This window comes from Mustelus asterias, chromosome 7, assembly GCF_964213995.1.
Source record: "Mustelus asterias chromosome 7, sMusAst1.hap1.1, whole genome shotgun sequence".
NCBI lineage: Eukaryota > Metazoa > Chordata > Chondrichthyes > Carcharhiniformes > Triakidae > Mustelus > Mustelus asterias.
In genome coordinates this window covers 75,201,603-75,216,500 of record NC_135807.1, presented here as the reverse complement: position 1 = coordinate 75,216,500, position 14,898 = coordinate 75,201,603, and the positions used below count along the sequence as shown (strand labels likewise).

General features: G+C 44.2%; 1 protein-coding gene across 6 annotated transcripts in view; it reads left to right on the top strand.

Moving 5' to 3' along the window:
* Positions 1-14,898, top strand: part of arfgef1 (ADP-ribosylation factor guanine nucleotide-exchange factor 1 (brefeldin A-inhibited)) — a 226,935-nt gene that overhangs the window by 82,231 nt on the left and 129,806 nt on the right. For all 6 annotated transcript variants that reach the window (XR_013498335.1, XM_078216289.1, XM_078216286.1 and 3 more), the window contains 2 exons: positions 79-258; positions 12,441-12,708. Coding sequence is in view for 5 of the 6 variants with exons in the window: in XM_078216289.1 (XP_078072415.1) it covers positions 79-258; positions 12,441-12,708 (448 nt within the window). In the remaining variant the exon portion in view is untranslated. The remainder of the gene's footprint in view (positions 1-78; positions 259-12,440; positions 12,709-14,898) is intronic.

The window sequence follows — 14,898 nt, the reverse complement described above, 5'->3', positions numbered from 1 at the left end:
TTTGTGATTTTAGTTTTATTATCAAAGGATTTTAGTGGAAATAATTTTTATCTTATTCTTTTTCCCCACTCTGTTTAGGCCTTACTAACTGCAGTAACGTCTCAGCATATAGAAATACACGAAGGAACTGTGTTACAGGCTGTTAGAACATGTTACAATATTTACCTGGCCAGCAAAAACTTAATAAATCAAACCACAGCCAAGGCAACACTAACACAGATGTTGAATGTTATATTTGCACGAATGGAGAACCAAGCTGTGAGTATTGGGTTCTTGATGGTAAAGTTGATTTGAAATTTAAAAGAAAACACTGATTTGCAGAACAACAAAACAGTTGCTCACTGAAATGCCTCAGAAAAGTTGTGTGTGCACTTTTTTTGTATGGTATATGCTTATTTATTTCTCTCTGCATTTTTAGGAGAGTAAATTTGTTAGTGATGTCCGAAATGTGATGACCAAAAGATTTGCCTGTATACCAATGCAATATATTGGATGGATTGATGAATTCTAAATTAAGATAGCAATTGTTTTTATTTTTTTGATACACAGATGATATTCTGTGTGACTGTTGTAAATTATAATAAATAAATGATAATCCTTGGAGAACGCTTACCCGAAGATCAGAGGCCTGGTGAATGAACACCGCTCGACAATCACCAGGCACCTGTTGGGGAGCACTTCAGCGGTCACGGGCATTCGGCCTCTGATATTCGGGTAAGCGTTCTCCAAGGCGGCCTTCACGACACATGACAACGCAGAGTCACAGAGCAGAAACTGATAGCCAAGTTCTGCACACATGAGGATGGCCTCAACCGGGATCTTGGGTTCATGTCACACTATCTGTTAGTCCCACAACTTGCCTGGACTTGCAAAATCTCACTCGCTGTCCTGTCTGGAGACAATACACATCTCTTTAACCCGTGCTTAATGCTCTCTCCACTCACATTGTCTGTACCTTTAAGACTTGATTAGCTGTAAAGACTCGCATTCCAATCATTATTCTGTAAATTGGGTTTGTGTCTCTGTATGCCCTGTTTGTGAGCAGATCTCCCACTCCACCTGACGAAGGAGCAGCATGCTCCGAAAGCTAGTGGCGTTTGCGACCAACTAAACCTGTTGTACTTTAACCTGGTGTTGTGAGACTTCTCACTGTGTTTATCCCAGTCCAACGCCGGCATCTCCACATCATATCCATTCATCCCCAGAGAATCACCTGCAATTCCTTCTCTTTCCAGTCTAATCTCCAGGGATCTATCTTTGTCCCCCTCCCTTTTCTTAGACTCAGTCAGTTTTCACATATATGCTGGTGAGACCCTGTTCTGCCCCACCACCCCTCTCAACATCCCAGCCCCCGTTGTGTGTCTAATTTGTCATGCTGTTTGTTTGAATTCTAGTGTTGGATGAGCACACATTTCCTCTAGCTAAACATTAGGAAGACCAGAACTATTGTCTTTGATACCTCTGCTCACTTCATTCCCTAGCTGCAGATGTCCTGCCACTCTTTGAGGCTGAAGCAGAAGGTTGACTGTCCATGGCATCCGACTTGACCTTGAAATGAACTTCAAACCTGATATTTGCATCATCACCAACACTTGCTACTTCCTAATCCACAACATGCTTTTGCATGCCCCTGTTTCAGTTCATCTGAAATCTTCATCTATGTGTTTATTACAGTTGATCTTGACTGTGTGAATGTTTTCTTGTTCGGCTTCCCACCTTCCACCTTGGTAAAATTTAGCTTATATACAACTTTGCTGCCTTAAATCTACCATGTTCCATCCACTCATTTCTCCTTTGTTTGCTGACCTTCAATGCCGCCTAGTCTGGCAATTTAACTTTTTTTCAATTTGAAACTTCTCACTCTTTTTGTGTTCAAATCCTTCCCTTGGCCTTGCACCTCCTTTTCTCTGTAGGGAATTAAAGATCCCTATGCTCGTCTAATTGTGGCCATTTTTACATCTGATTTTCATTGCACCACTTTTTGAAGGCTTTCAGCTGCCTGGCCCTAAACTCTGGAGTTGCTTCCCCAAGCCTCTCCGAGATTCTGCCTCCTTTTAGATGCTTCTTGAAACCTACCTCTGTGAAAGCTTTTGGTTAACTATTCAAATAACTCCTCTTGTGGTTTGGTGTCAAAGTTTGCATACTAACACAGCTTCAGTCATGAGATTTTGTTACATTTAAACACAATATAAATGCAAGTTGTCATTAACAAAAATATTCTAAAACCTAATCTAAAAATCTTTTTACTTTCATGAAACACATCTCTCTCAAACTTTGTTTCAATTTTTTTCATGCACACCCAAATTCCAGCATTGTCACTTTCTTTCCCCTGCCACAGCAGTGTAACCTCCTGCCCAATGTTAACAATGCAATGTGAAATTGATTTAAGTTGAATTTAATGAAATTTATTGGAAGTTGTAGTGGGAAACTTTGAGAAATAACTAGTGCAAGAGCATAGAATAGAAACCCTACAGTGTAGAAAGAGGCTATTCAGCCCATCGAGTCTACACCAACTCTGACAGAGCATCTTCCCCAGGCCCTTCTTCCTATCCCTGTAACCCCACACATTTACTCTCCTAATCCCCCTAACTTACACATCTTTGGACACTAAAGGACAATTTAGCATGGCCAATCCAACTAACCTACGCATCTTTGGACGTTAGGGGACAATTTAAGATAGATAGGTAAATATGAAACAGAATGTCAAAAATTGTTAATCTATCGGCCAAGAGTGCATGTTGGTCTTTATTTACTTTGACGAATTGCATATCTCAATTCCACTATCTAATTTATTCCAACTTTTTTGATAGTGTTAAAAAATAAATTATCATGGCATTTAAATCTAATATGTGAAAATTAACTATAATTGAAATGTATACTTTCCAAGTTAATATTTGTAACAGAAAAGCTGTTTTAAATTGTGCACCTGAACCAGAGGGGCACCAATATCCTCGGAGGGAAATTTGATACGGCTCTTCAGGGGGGTTTAAACTAATTTGTCAGGGGAGTGGGAAAAGGACAAAGAACAAAGAACAATACAGCACAGGAACAGGCCCTTCGGCCCTCCAAGCCCGCGCCGCTCTCCGGTCCAGGATTGAATCCTGAATCCAGGATCCCCGCCCAATTTTCCAGCCTATCTACATACCAATATCCTATCCACCGAGCTGTCCCTCACAGCTACGATGCTTTGTTCATTACAACCTATTAACTTACCCCCACCCCCCCCATTCCAGACCATGTGATCTCCAGGGAGAGGCAAAAACCCAGAGTGAAAAACCCCAGGGCCAATATGGGGAAAAAAAATCTGGGAAATTCCTCTCCGACCCCCTGAGGCGATCGAAACGAGTCCAGGAGATCACTATGGCCCCGATCGGAAAATGCTTCCCAACCCTAGTCATTTCCACTTCCACGAACACCATATGAATTCCCTGCCCCCGAGACAGGTTCCCAACTATCCGCAGTCTCACTCTGTACTGGCACCAGCAAGATGATCATAGAATGAAGCCTTGAAACGAGAAACCAGGAACAATTAGCCCGCGCCGCTCCCTGGTCCAAACTAGACCACTCTTTTGTATCCCTCCATTCCCACTCCGTTCATATAGCTGTCTAGATAAGTCTTAAACGTTCCCAGTGTGTCCGCCTCCACCACCTTGCCCGGCAACACATTCCAGGCCCCCACGACCCTCTGTGTAAAATATGTCCTTCTGATATCTGTGTTAAACCTCCCCCCCTTCACCTTGAACCTATGACCCCTCGTGAACGTCACCACCGACCCGGGGAAAAGCTTCCCACCGTTCACCCTATCTATGCCTTTCATAATTTTATACACCTCTATTAAGTCTCCCCTCATCCTCCGTCTTTCCAAGGAGAACAACCCCAGTTTCCCCAATCTCTCCTCATAACCAAGCCCCTCCATACCAGGCAACATCCTGGTAAACCTCCTCTGTACTCTCTCCAAAGCCTCCACGTCCTTCTGGTAGTGTGGCGACCAGAACTGGACGCAGTATTCCAAATGCGGCCGAACCAACGTTCTATACATCTGCAACATCAGACCCCAACTTTTATACTCTATGCCCCGTCCTATAAAGGCAAGCATGCCATATGCCTTCTTCACCACCTTCTCCACCTGTGACGTCACCTTCAAAGATCTGTGGACTTGCACACCCAGGTCCCTCTGCGTCTCTACACCCTTTATGGTTCTTCCATTTATCGTGTAGCTCCTCCCTACATTATTCCCACCAAAATGCATCACTTCGCATTTATCAGGATTGAACTCCATCTGCCATTTCCTTGCCCAAATTTCCAGCCTATCTATATCCTTCTGTAGCCTCTGACAATGTTCCTCACTATCTGCAAGTCCTGCCAGTTTTGTGTCGTCCGCAAACTTACTGATCACCCCAGTTACTCCTCCTTCCAGATCATTTATATAAATCACAAACAGCAGAGGTCCCAATACAGAGCCCTGCGGTACACCACTAGTCACAGGCCTCCAGCCGGAAAAAGACCCTTCCACTACCACCCTCTGTCTTCTATGACCAAGCCAGTTCTCCACCCATCTAGCCACCTCCCCCTTTATCCCATGGGATCCAACCTTTTTCACTAGCCTACCATGAGGGACTTTGTCAAATGCTTTACTAAAGTCCATGTAGACAACATCCACGGCCCTTCCTTCGTCAACCATTTTGGTCACTTCTTCAAAAAACACCACCAGGTTCGTGAGGCATGACCTCCCTCTCACAAAACCATGTTGACTATCGTTAATGAGTTTATTCCTTTCTAAATGCGCATACATCCTATCTTTAAGAATCTTCTCCAACAACTTCCCCACCACGGACGTCAAGCTCACCGGCCTATAATTACCCGGGTTATCCTTCCTACCCATCTTAAATAACGGGACCACATTGGCTATCCTCCAATCCTCTGGGACCTCACCTGTGTCCAGTGACGAGACAAATATTTGCGTCAGAGGCCCAACGATTTCACCTCTCGTCTCCCTGAGCAGCCTTGGATAGATTCCATCAGGCCCTGGGGATTTGTCAGTCTTTATATTCTCTAACAAACCTAACACTTCCTCCTTTGTAATGGAGATTTTCTCCAACGGTTCAACACTCCCCTCCGAGACACTCCCAGTCAACACATCCCTCTCCTTAGTGAATACCGACGCAAAGTATTCATTTAGGATCTCCCCTACCTCTTTGGGCTCCAAGCATAGGTCCCCACTTTTGTCCCTGAGAGGTCCGATTTTTTCCCTAACAACCCTTTTGTTCCTAACGTATGAATAAAATGCCTTGGGATTCTCCTTAATCCTGTCTGCCAAGAACATTTCGTGACCCCTTTTTGCTCTTCTAATTCCCCGTTTGAGTATTTTCCTACTTTCATTATACTCCTCCAGAGCTCCCTCCGTTTTTAGCTGCTTGGACCTAACATACGCCTCTCTTTTCCTTTTGACCAGTCCCTCAATTTCCCTGGTTATCCACGGTTCTCTAATCCTACCCTTCCTATCCTTTTTTACAGGCACATGCTTGTCCTGTAGCCCTAACAACCGTTCCTTAAAAGACTGCCACATACCAGATGTGGATTTACCCTCAAACAGCCTCTCCCAATCAAGAGCTGCCAATTTCTGCCTGATCCCAATAAAGTTAGCCTTCCGCCAATCCAACACCTTACCCTTGGGACACCACTCATCCTTTTCCATCACTATCCTAAAGCTAACAGAATTGTGGTCACTATTTGCCACATGTTCCCCAACCAAAACTTTGAAGACCTGACCGGGCTCATTCCCCAGCACCAGGTCCAGTATAGCCCCCTCTCTAGTTGGGCTGTCCACATATTGTTCCAACGAACCCTCCTGTACGCATTTTACAAATGCCTCACCATCCAGAGTCCCTGCCCTCAGCGATTTCCAGTCTATACCAGGGAAATTGAAGTCTCCCACTACAACAACCCTATATTTCCTGCACCTATCCAGTATCTCCTGACATATCCATTCTTCCACTTCCCTTGGGCTGTTGGGGGGCCTGTAGTACACCCCCAACATAGTGACTGCGCCTTTCCTGTTTCTAAGCTCCACCCAGAGTGACTCGCTACACGACTCCTCCGAATTGTCCTCCCTCTGCACCGCTGTAATATGCTCTCCAACCAATACCGCTACTCCCCCACCTCTTTTGGCCCCTCCTCTGTCTCGCCTAAAACACTTGTACCCTGGAATATTCAGCTGCCAGTCCTGTCCCTCTTTCAACCAAGTCTCTGTCACCGCAACCACATCCAAATTCCTCGTGCGCATTAAGGCCCCAAGTTCGTCTGTTTTACCTGCTACGCTCCTTGCATTGAAGTATAAGCACTCCAGACCCCCAGGCTCAGTGAGGTCGTCCTCCCCCAGAGTGCTCTTCTTCTTTGCCAGCCTTGTCCCAGCCCCAGGAGTTGTAGTCCAGAAGTCAGTGAGGGTGGTGAGGTATTGGGGAAGGTATCAGGGTCAAGGGTGGGTACCGGTAGACAGGAAGGTTGGTTGAAGTGTATCTACTTCAATGCAAGGAGCATCCGGAACAAGGTAGATGAACTTGGGGCGTGGATTGGTACTTGGGACTACGATGTTGTGGCCATTACGGAGACGTGGGTAGAACAAGGACAGGAATGGTTGTTGGACATTTCGGGGTATAGATGTTTCAGTAAGTGTAGGGAAGCTGGTAAAAGAGGTGGAGGAGTGGCATTGTTAATCAAGGATAGTTTAACGGCTGCGGAAAGGCACTTCGCGGGGGATCTGCACACTGAGGTAATATGGGCTGAGGTTAGAAATAGGAAAGGAGCGGTCACGTTGTTAGGAGTTTACTATAGGCCCCCAAATAGTAATAGAGATGTGGAGGAAGAAATTGCTCAGCAGATTATGGATATGTGTGGGGGGGGTAGTTGTCATGGGGGACTTTAACTTTCCAAATATTGATTGGAACCTTTGTCGGTCAAATAGTTCGGATGGGGCAGTTTTTGTGCAGTGTGAGCAGGAGGGTTTCCTGACACAATGTGTGGATAGGCCGACAAGAGGTGAGGCCACATTGGATTTGGTACTGGGAAATGAACCGGGCCAAGTGTTAGATTTGGTTGTGGGAGAGCACTTTGGAGATAGTGACCACAATTCGGTGTCTTTTGTTATTGCAATGGAGAGGGATAGGGCTGTACGGCAGGGCAAGGTTTACAATTGGGGGAGAGGTAATTATGATGCGATTAGGCAAGAATTAGGGGGCATAAGTTGGGAACAGAAACTGTCAGGGAAAGGAACTAATGAAAAGTGGAACTTTTTCAAGGAACAAATACTGGGTGTCCTTGATAGGTATGTCCCTGTCAGGCAGGGAGGAAATGGCCGAGTGAGGGAATCATGGTTCAGGAAAGAGGTGGAATGTCTTGTGAAAAGGAAGAGGGAAGCTTATGTTGGGATGAGGAAACAAGGTTCAGATGGCTCGATTGAGGGTTACAAGTTAGCAAGGAATGAGCTGAAAAAGGGGCTTAGGAGAGCTAGGAGGGGACATGAGAAGTCCTTGGCGGGTCGGATCAAGGAAAACCCCAAGGCTTTTTATTCTTATGTGAGGAATAAAAGAATGACCAGGGTGAGGTTAGGGCCGGTCAAGGACAGTAGTGGGAACTTGTGTATGGAGTCAGTAGAGATAGGCGAGGTGATGAATGAATACTTCTCTTCAGTGTTCACCAAGGAGAGGGGCCATGCTTTTGAGGAAGAGAAGGTGTTACAGGCTAATAGGCTGGAGGAAATAGATGTTCGGAGGGAGGATGTCCTGGCAGTTTTGAATAAACTGAAGGTCGATAAGTCCCCTGGGCCTGATGAAATGTATCCTAGGATTCTTTGGGAGGCAAGGGATGAGATTGCAGAGCCTTTGGCTTTGATCTTTGGGTCCTCGCTGTCCACGGGGATAGTCACAGTAAGAGGTTTAACAACACCAGGTTAAAGTCCAACAGGTTTATTTGGTAGCAAAAGCCACACAAGCTTTCGGAGCTGCAAGCCCCGATTCGGCCTCTGATATTCGGGTAAGCGTTCTCCAAGGCGGCCTTCGCGACACACGACGGCGCAGAGTCGCTGAGCAGAAACTGATAGCCAAGTTCCGTACACACGAGGATGGCCTCAACCGGGATATTGGGTTCATGGCACACTATTTGTAACCCCCACAGAGTTTCACTGGCTGTCTTGTCTGGAGACAATACACATCTTTTTAGCCTGTCTTGATGCTCTCTCCACTCACATTGTTTTGTTTCTTAAAGACTTGATTAGTTGTAAGTATTCGCATTCCAACCATTATTCATGTAAATTGAGTTTGTGTCTTTATATGCTCTGTTTGTGAACAGAATCCCCACTCACCTGAAGAAGGGGCTTGCAGCTCCGAAAGCTTGTGTGGCTTTTGCTACCAAATAAACCTGTTGGACTTTAACCTGGTGTTGTGAAACCTCTTACTGTGTTTACCCCAGTCCAACGCCGGCATCTCCACATCACGGGGATAGTGCCAGAGGACTGGAGAATGGCGAATGTTGTTCCTCTGTTTAAGAAAGGGAATAGAAATGACCCTGGTAATTATAGACCGGTTATTCTTTCTTCGGTGGTTGGTAAATTGATGGAAAAGGTCCTTAGGGATGGGATTTACGACCATTTAGAAAGATGCGGATTAATCCGGGATAGTCAGCACGGATTCGTGAAGGGCAAGTCGTGCCTCACAAATTTGATTGAATTTTTTGAGGAGGTAACTTAGTGTGTTGATGAAGGTAGGGCAGTTGATGTCATTTACATGGATTTTAGTAAGGCGTTTGATAAGGTCCCCCCATGGTTGGCATGATGAAAGTGAGGAGGTGTGGGATAGAGGGAAAGTTGGCCGATTGGATAGGTAACTGGCTGTCTGATCGAAGACAGAGGGTGGTGGATGGAAAATTTTCGGATTGGAGGCAGGTTGCTAGCGGAGTGCCACAGGGATCAGTGCTTGGTCCTCTGCTCTTTGTGATTTTTTATTAATGACTTAGAGGAGGGGGCTGAAGGGTGGATCAGTAAATTTGCTGATGACACCAAGATTGGTGGAGTAGTGGATGAGGTGGAGGGCTGTTGTAGGCTGCAAAGAGACATAGATAGGATGCAAAGCTGGGCTGAAAAATGGCAAATGGAGTTTAACCCTGATAAATGTGAGGTGATTCATTTTGGTAGGACTAATTTAAATGTGGATTACAGGGTCAAAGATAGGGTTCTGAAGACTGTGGAGGAACAGAGAGATCTTGGGGTCCATATCCACAGATCTCTAAAGGTTGCCACTCAAGTGGATAGAGCTGTGAAGAAGGCCTATAGTGTGTTAGCTTTTATTAACAGGGGGTTGGAGTTTAAGAGCCGTGGGGTTATGCTGCAACTGTACAGGACCTTGGTGAGACCACATTTGGAATATTGTGTGCAGTTCTGGTCACCTCACTATAAGAAGGATGTGGAAGTGCTAGAAAGAGTGCAGAGGAGATTTACCAGGATGCTGCCTGTGTTGGAGGGTAGGTCTTATGAGGAAAGGTTGAGGGAGCTAGGGCTGTTCTCTCTGGAGCGGAGGAGGCTGAGGGGAGACTTAATAGAGGTTTATAAAATGATGAAGGGGATAGATGGAGTGACGTTCAAAGACTATTTCCTCGGGTGGATGGAGCTATTACAAGGGGGCATAACTATAGGGTTCGTGGTGGGAGATATTGGAAGGATATCAGAGGTAGGTTCTTTACGCAGAGAGTGGTTGGGGTGTGGAATGGACTGCCTGCAGTGATCGTGGAGTCAGACACTTTAGGAACATTTAAGCGGTTATTGGATAGGCACATGGAGCACACCAGGATGATAGGGAGTGGGATAGCTTGATCTTGGTTTCAGATAAGGCTCGGCACAACATCGTGGGCCGAAGGGCCTGTTCTGTGCTGTACTGTTCTATGTTCTATATATCTGGACAAGGATGTAGTTGGCCTTTGTGACAAAAAGGGTATGGCACTAGAATCTGAACTCTGTTGAATGGGACAGTGGGGCTACAAAAAAATCGTACTTCAGATTGCGACAGTGGGTGGGGAGGGAATTAGAATTGGAGGCACATTGACAGAATTTGTGCTGGAGGAACCGTGGATAGTTTCTTTGGTATTTCTGATGTTGAGCTCTCTCCAATGCATAGACCACTTGTCTTCACCTCTGTAACATCGCCCATCTCCACATCTACTTCAACCCTCCTGATATTGAAATTCTCAATCTTGACTTTGTCTTCTCCAGACTCTCGTTTAGTGTTTTTCTTGTCCGCTTCCATGGACCTTCCAAAAACCTTATCATTAAAACTTTTTTTGTCCTAATTCATTTTCTTATTTTAAAGACCAGTGTGCATAGACACCAGCTGTAATAATGAAGAATCAGGTATTTAATAAATTTCTATTAAACGACCCAACATGAGTACTCAGCTACATCATACTCCATGATCCAGTATGATTGTATATGACCACCAAATTGCAGCATATCAAAAGGCACGTAGAAGCGGCATCTGAATAACAACGTGGAGTCAAGAAGATGCACTTCATTTCAGTCACTCCTGATCTGTTATCATTGTTATATGGTGCAGTTAAGCTCTTGGAATCATTTTTTAAAAACCTATAAACATAGTTCCCCAACCAACAACTTCTATACCATTCGGGCATATTGGGAGGAATTCTCCATGGCCCCGCTGACAGGAATGCAAATTTAGGGTGTGCAAAAAATTGGTTTCATGCCAGCATGAACTTCCACGGTATCTTCCCACTGGCGCCTTGCCATGGTGGATTACGAAACCCATTGCAGGCCAGCATGAAACTAATTTGCATCCTGCAGGTGAAGGCCTGACTGGAATGGAGGTTGCCAGCAACCCTGGACCTGGAACACCACAGCAGTGGGTGGGGGAGAGCATCTACAGGCATATCTTCCAGATTCATTGTCATCGAGATGTCCATCTTCCAGCCTCAGAGTATTCCCAGGGATCTGTCATTTTTAGGAGATCCATCTTTCCTCAATAATGATCAGTGGTGTTAGGTGCCTTCTCATTTTGTGCCATCAAACCTGTCCCACCATGGAATATGGTGCAAAACCCCCGGTTGCATAATTAATGAGGTTGGGGCCGGAAGGTATGGCATGGTTTCCTGCCATCCTCACACCAGCATGAGTCCCCAGATGGGAGTATTCAACCCATTGTTTCAGCTGCTCATCTTTGCCTTAGGCCAGCGTCGCAAAGCGTCCCTGTTTGGCAGAAAGTTGTTTTATCTTATTGGGTGCTAATGTGACAACCAAGCACAACGAGGTAGATGGGCATTGTGAACTCATTCCAGATCAAGACCAACTCACCCACCATCCATGTAGCCATTAATTTATATTGGTTGCCAGTCCCTCAACATCTCAAATTTCAAATTCTCACTCACTTATTCATAGCCTCACTCATTTTATCTTTACCTTCTCCAATTTTACAAACCCTCAACACTCTGTTTCTCTGACCTCTTGTATGTCTCCTTTCCTTCGCACTAGCCAATTGCAACCCACAATTTAAAATAAAACACACAGTAGTGGGGTTACAAGCGGTAATGGACAGGTGTCGCTAAGCCATGTCAGTGTAAACGTGAAGCTGACCTTTTTGTGGATATTATCAAAGTATAAATGGTAAAAAAAAGATGATGGGGCCAAGGATAAAACTTTCTAGGAATAGTGTCCATGACGTGGAGGCATGTGTTACTGCTGAATAAGCTCTGGTTACAATCAGAGTGTTGGAACCCAGCGATGGCAGTCTCATTTGTGACTTCAGCTAGTGCCTTTTACGTGTGTAAGAGGTGTGGAAACCTCAATGGTAGCTTCTGCAGTTTCCCTATAAACTCTTGTTCACAAAGCATAGAATTCCCCAAAGGTCTTCCCCCTCTGTCCTGATCCCACACCTTTCTCTGGTTTTTGTTTTGTCCTCCCTCTTGTGCTCTCCAAACTCATCTCATCCATGAGAGTAACTTCTTGCTTCCTAAATCCTATTCCACAAAGTTACTGACTATCCAATTACCCTCCTTGAAAATGGACCTCCCTGTTCAAGCACTCTGTCACTTTCCGTTTTAAACTACCATCATCCTTCAAAAACAAATTCTCAACCACTCTGTTTTTGAAAACAAAGTTATCATCTTTCTCTCTTTCCTCTCAAATTCTTGAACGTGCCTCTAAAATTTGTGCCCACCTTTCATAAAACACTGGGCGAGATTTTGCAGCCTAGCTCATCCCAAAACTGTAAAATCCCACCCGAGGTCAATGGACCTTAACATGGTCCTCTCCGATTCCCATGGCAGGTGAGGCAGTAAAATTCCGGTGATTGTCTGAGCTAGGAAGTTGTCAAATCTAACACAGTATTCCTTAGCCATGTAAGACTGCGCTACATTTTCAGTCCTAAACCATGTCTTTGTGCATACAGCTGCAGGAAGTAAAACAAATGGAGAAAGAGAGACTTCGGCAACAGCATCATCTCCAGCAGTCCAATGTGAACCAATATGAACCTGAATCCCCACAACTGAGCCGACTTGAGGAACAGCCTATTCTTGAGGTGGCACAGGTGCCTGAATCAGGCCACATTAATGAAGTGAATAAGCATATTCAAGAGGATGCAGAACCAGAAAATGGGACGGACATTTGTAATGCCGAAAATGAACAAACGGAAGTTGACCAGGCCACAGCAGCAAAAAGTAAATAAGTTTGTTTATAGCCTCTTGTACATTTTATGACTTAGGGAAGTACTAGTTTAAAGGAAAGAAATTAATCATTTGTTTCCTTAGATGTGCACTATAAGGTTGGGAAACAATATTGTTTCTCAGTTCAGTTTCCATATATAGTAGAATGTCGGCCAGTACCTCCCTTAAAGTTTTCTGCTCTACTTAGTTAAGATGCCTTACCCTACATTGTACTTGCAATTCTTTCCTTCCAAAGATCCTTGTAGAGTTCCACACAATGGAAAAATTTGAATAAGCATTTAATTTCTGTCGATGGTTATAAAGCTATTCAGAGGTGAAGTACTTTGGTTGTTAACCAAGACCTGCCCCTTCTATTGTAGAAGCAGGCACAGAACAATTTAATTCTGACACTGAACTCCAGCTCGAAGTGGTGACATCATCAGGATTACTTTGAATTTTAACCAAGGACAGCTCACAGTACTTTACATCATGACTGTATCTTGAGCTATTGGGAGCCTGTCCCACCATATTTCTGGTGAATAGACTTTGGTCCACTGTCTGTCTGCAGCAAGGGGCCTTTCCCCAGTTGTCATTAAGGCACAAAGACTAACTTTTCCAAGGCTTTCAGTTATTTCATCTGGATTATTATTATCTTGTACTGTCAAGTGCAGATAGCAGTTTAGGTTCTCTCAAGGACTTATCCCAAAACTTAACAGTTAAGTTCAGCTGAAAAGGTGCCGGATCACTACACACCCATCCATTCAATACCTGAATTGCCTCATAATTCAAAGCTGTGCTTCAGTTACTGCTTGCAGTAAACCAGGGCATTTTCCTGTGTAGCTATTTCTGCTAGCCATTTTTTTTACAAGGTTTTATCTTCCTATCTGAATATGAATCATAGTGGACATCATCTAATAAGTTCTGTTTTGTGCAGCTGCAACGGTTCCTAGGGCTATATTCTGTGCTCCTCATGGTTTTCAAAGTCACTTAGTGACACATTTGTTGTTGAAAGTATGGTGAGTCACCTATCTAGAGGAATGTTCTAGTTGTTGTTCAGAAGTTGTCCAAGTAACTTTCTTTAGAGTAAATGCACCTCACCTGCTCCAAGGTTTGTTAAATCAAGCTTTCGTGTACACTGCACACCAAAATCAAATTACTACTAGTCTGATTATTATGAGGAATCAGGTAAATTCCTGGCAATAGCAGGTGGGTGTGATAGGTGAAGTTTTTTAAAGTAATCCAAGATTTGCTGAAAAGGCCCTCAATATGAAAGCTATAATGGATGTTGAGGAAAAAGAAAATTGGCTTCAGCAGGGACTGATGGAGCTTTCTAGCTTGTGCTATGATTTCTTTTGAAGATGAAGATGAGGTCAAAGTTAAATTCCAATGAAGAGTAACATCAAATAATCTTATCGAGCTTAAAGATGTCACAGATTGGGCATTCTCTCCAAGCTCACTGTGAAGCTACAATACATGTGTTTTACGAACAGCTGTTTCTGATCATGATTAATTGAAGATAGTCCACATTCATGTCATGATTTATGAAACATTTGGCAACTACAAACTTCCATGCCTTGTTCTGATTCTGGAATTAGTCCTGAACAAGTTGATATCAAATGGCTTGCAATCCTTGGAATTTAGAAATCTTAGGTTTTTCTCCCTTAACGTTAGGACCTTAGCTGCCTTTTGCTCAACAAGCATTGTTGGTGAGCAGTCTGTGCTTATGGTGGATCAACTTGTACTAGTTGGTATGTAGGCAGTTTCCCTGTTCCTATTCCTGAATTTCCCTTGCATCAGAAAATTTCAAAACATTACCTTTTTTTATTCATTCATGGAATATAAGCATTTGTTAAGGCCAGCATTTATTGCTCATTTCTATTTGCCCTTGAGAAGGTGGTGGTGCGTTGCTTTGTTGAACCACTGCAATCCATATAACAGTGAAGGAAATGCAATTAGTTCCAAATCAGAATGGCATGTGATTTGGAAGAGAACTTGCAAATAGTGTATACTGCCCTTGTTCTTCTAGCTGTTAAGAGTTTGCAGTTTTGGATGTCTGACAGAGCATTAGCAAGTTGCTGCAGTACATTTTGTAGATGGTACACACTACTGCCACTGTGTGCCAGTTGTGGGGGGAGTGAATGTTTAAGGTGATGGATGGATGACAGATCAAATGGCTGCTTTGTCCTGGATCGTGGTGAGCTTCTT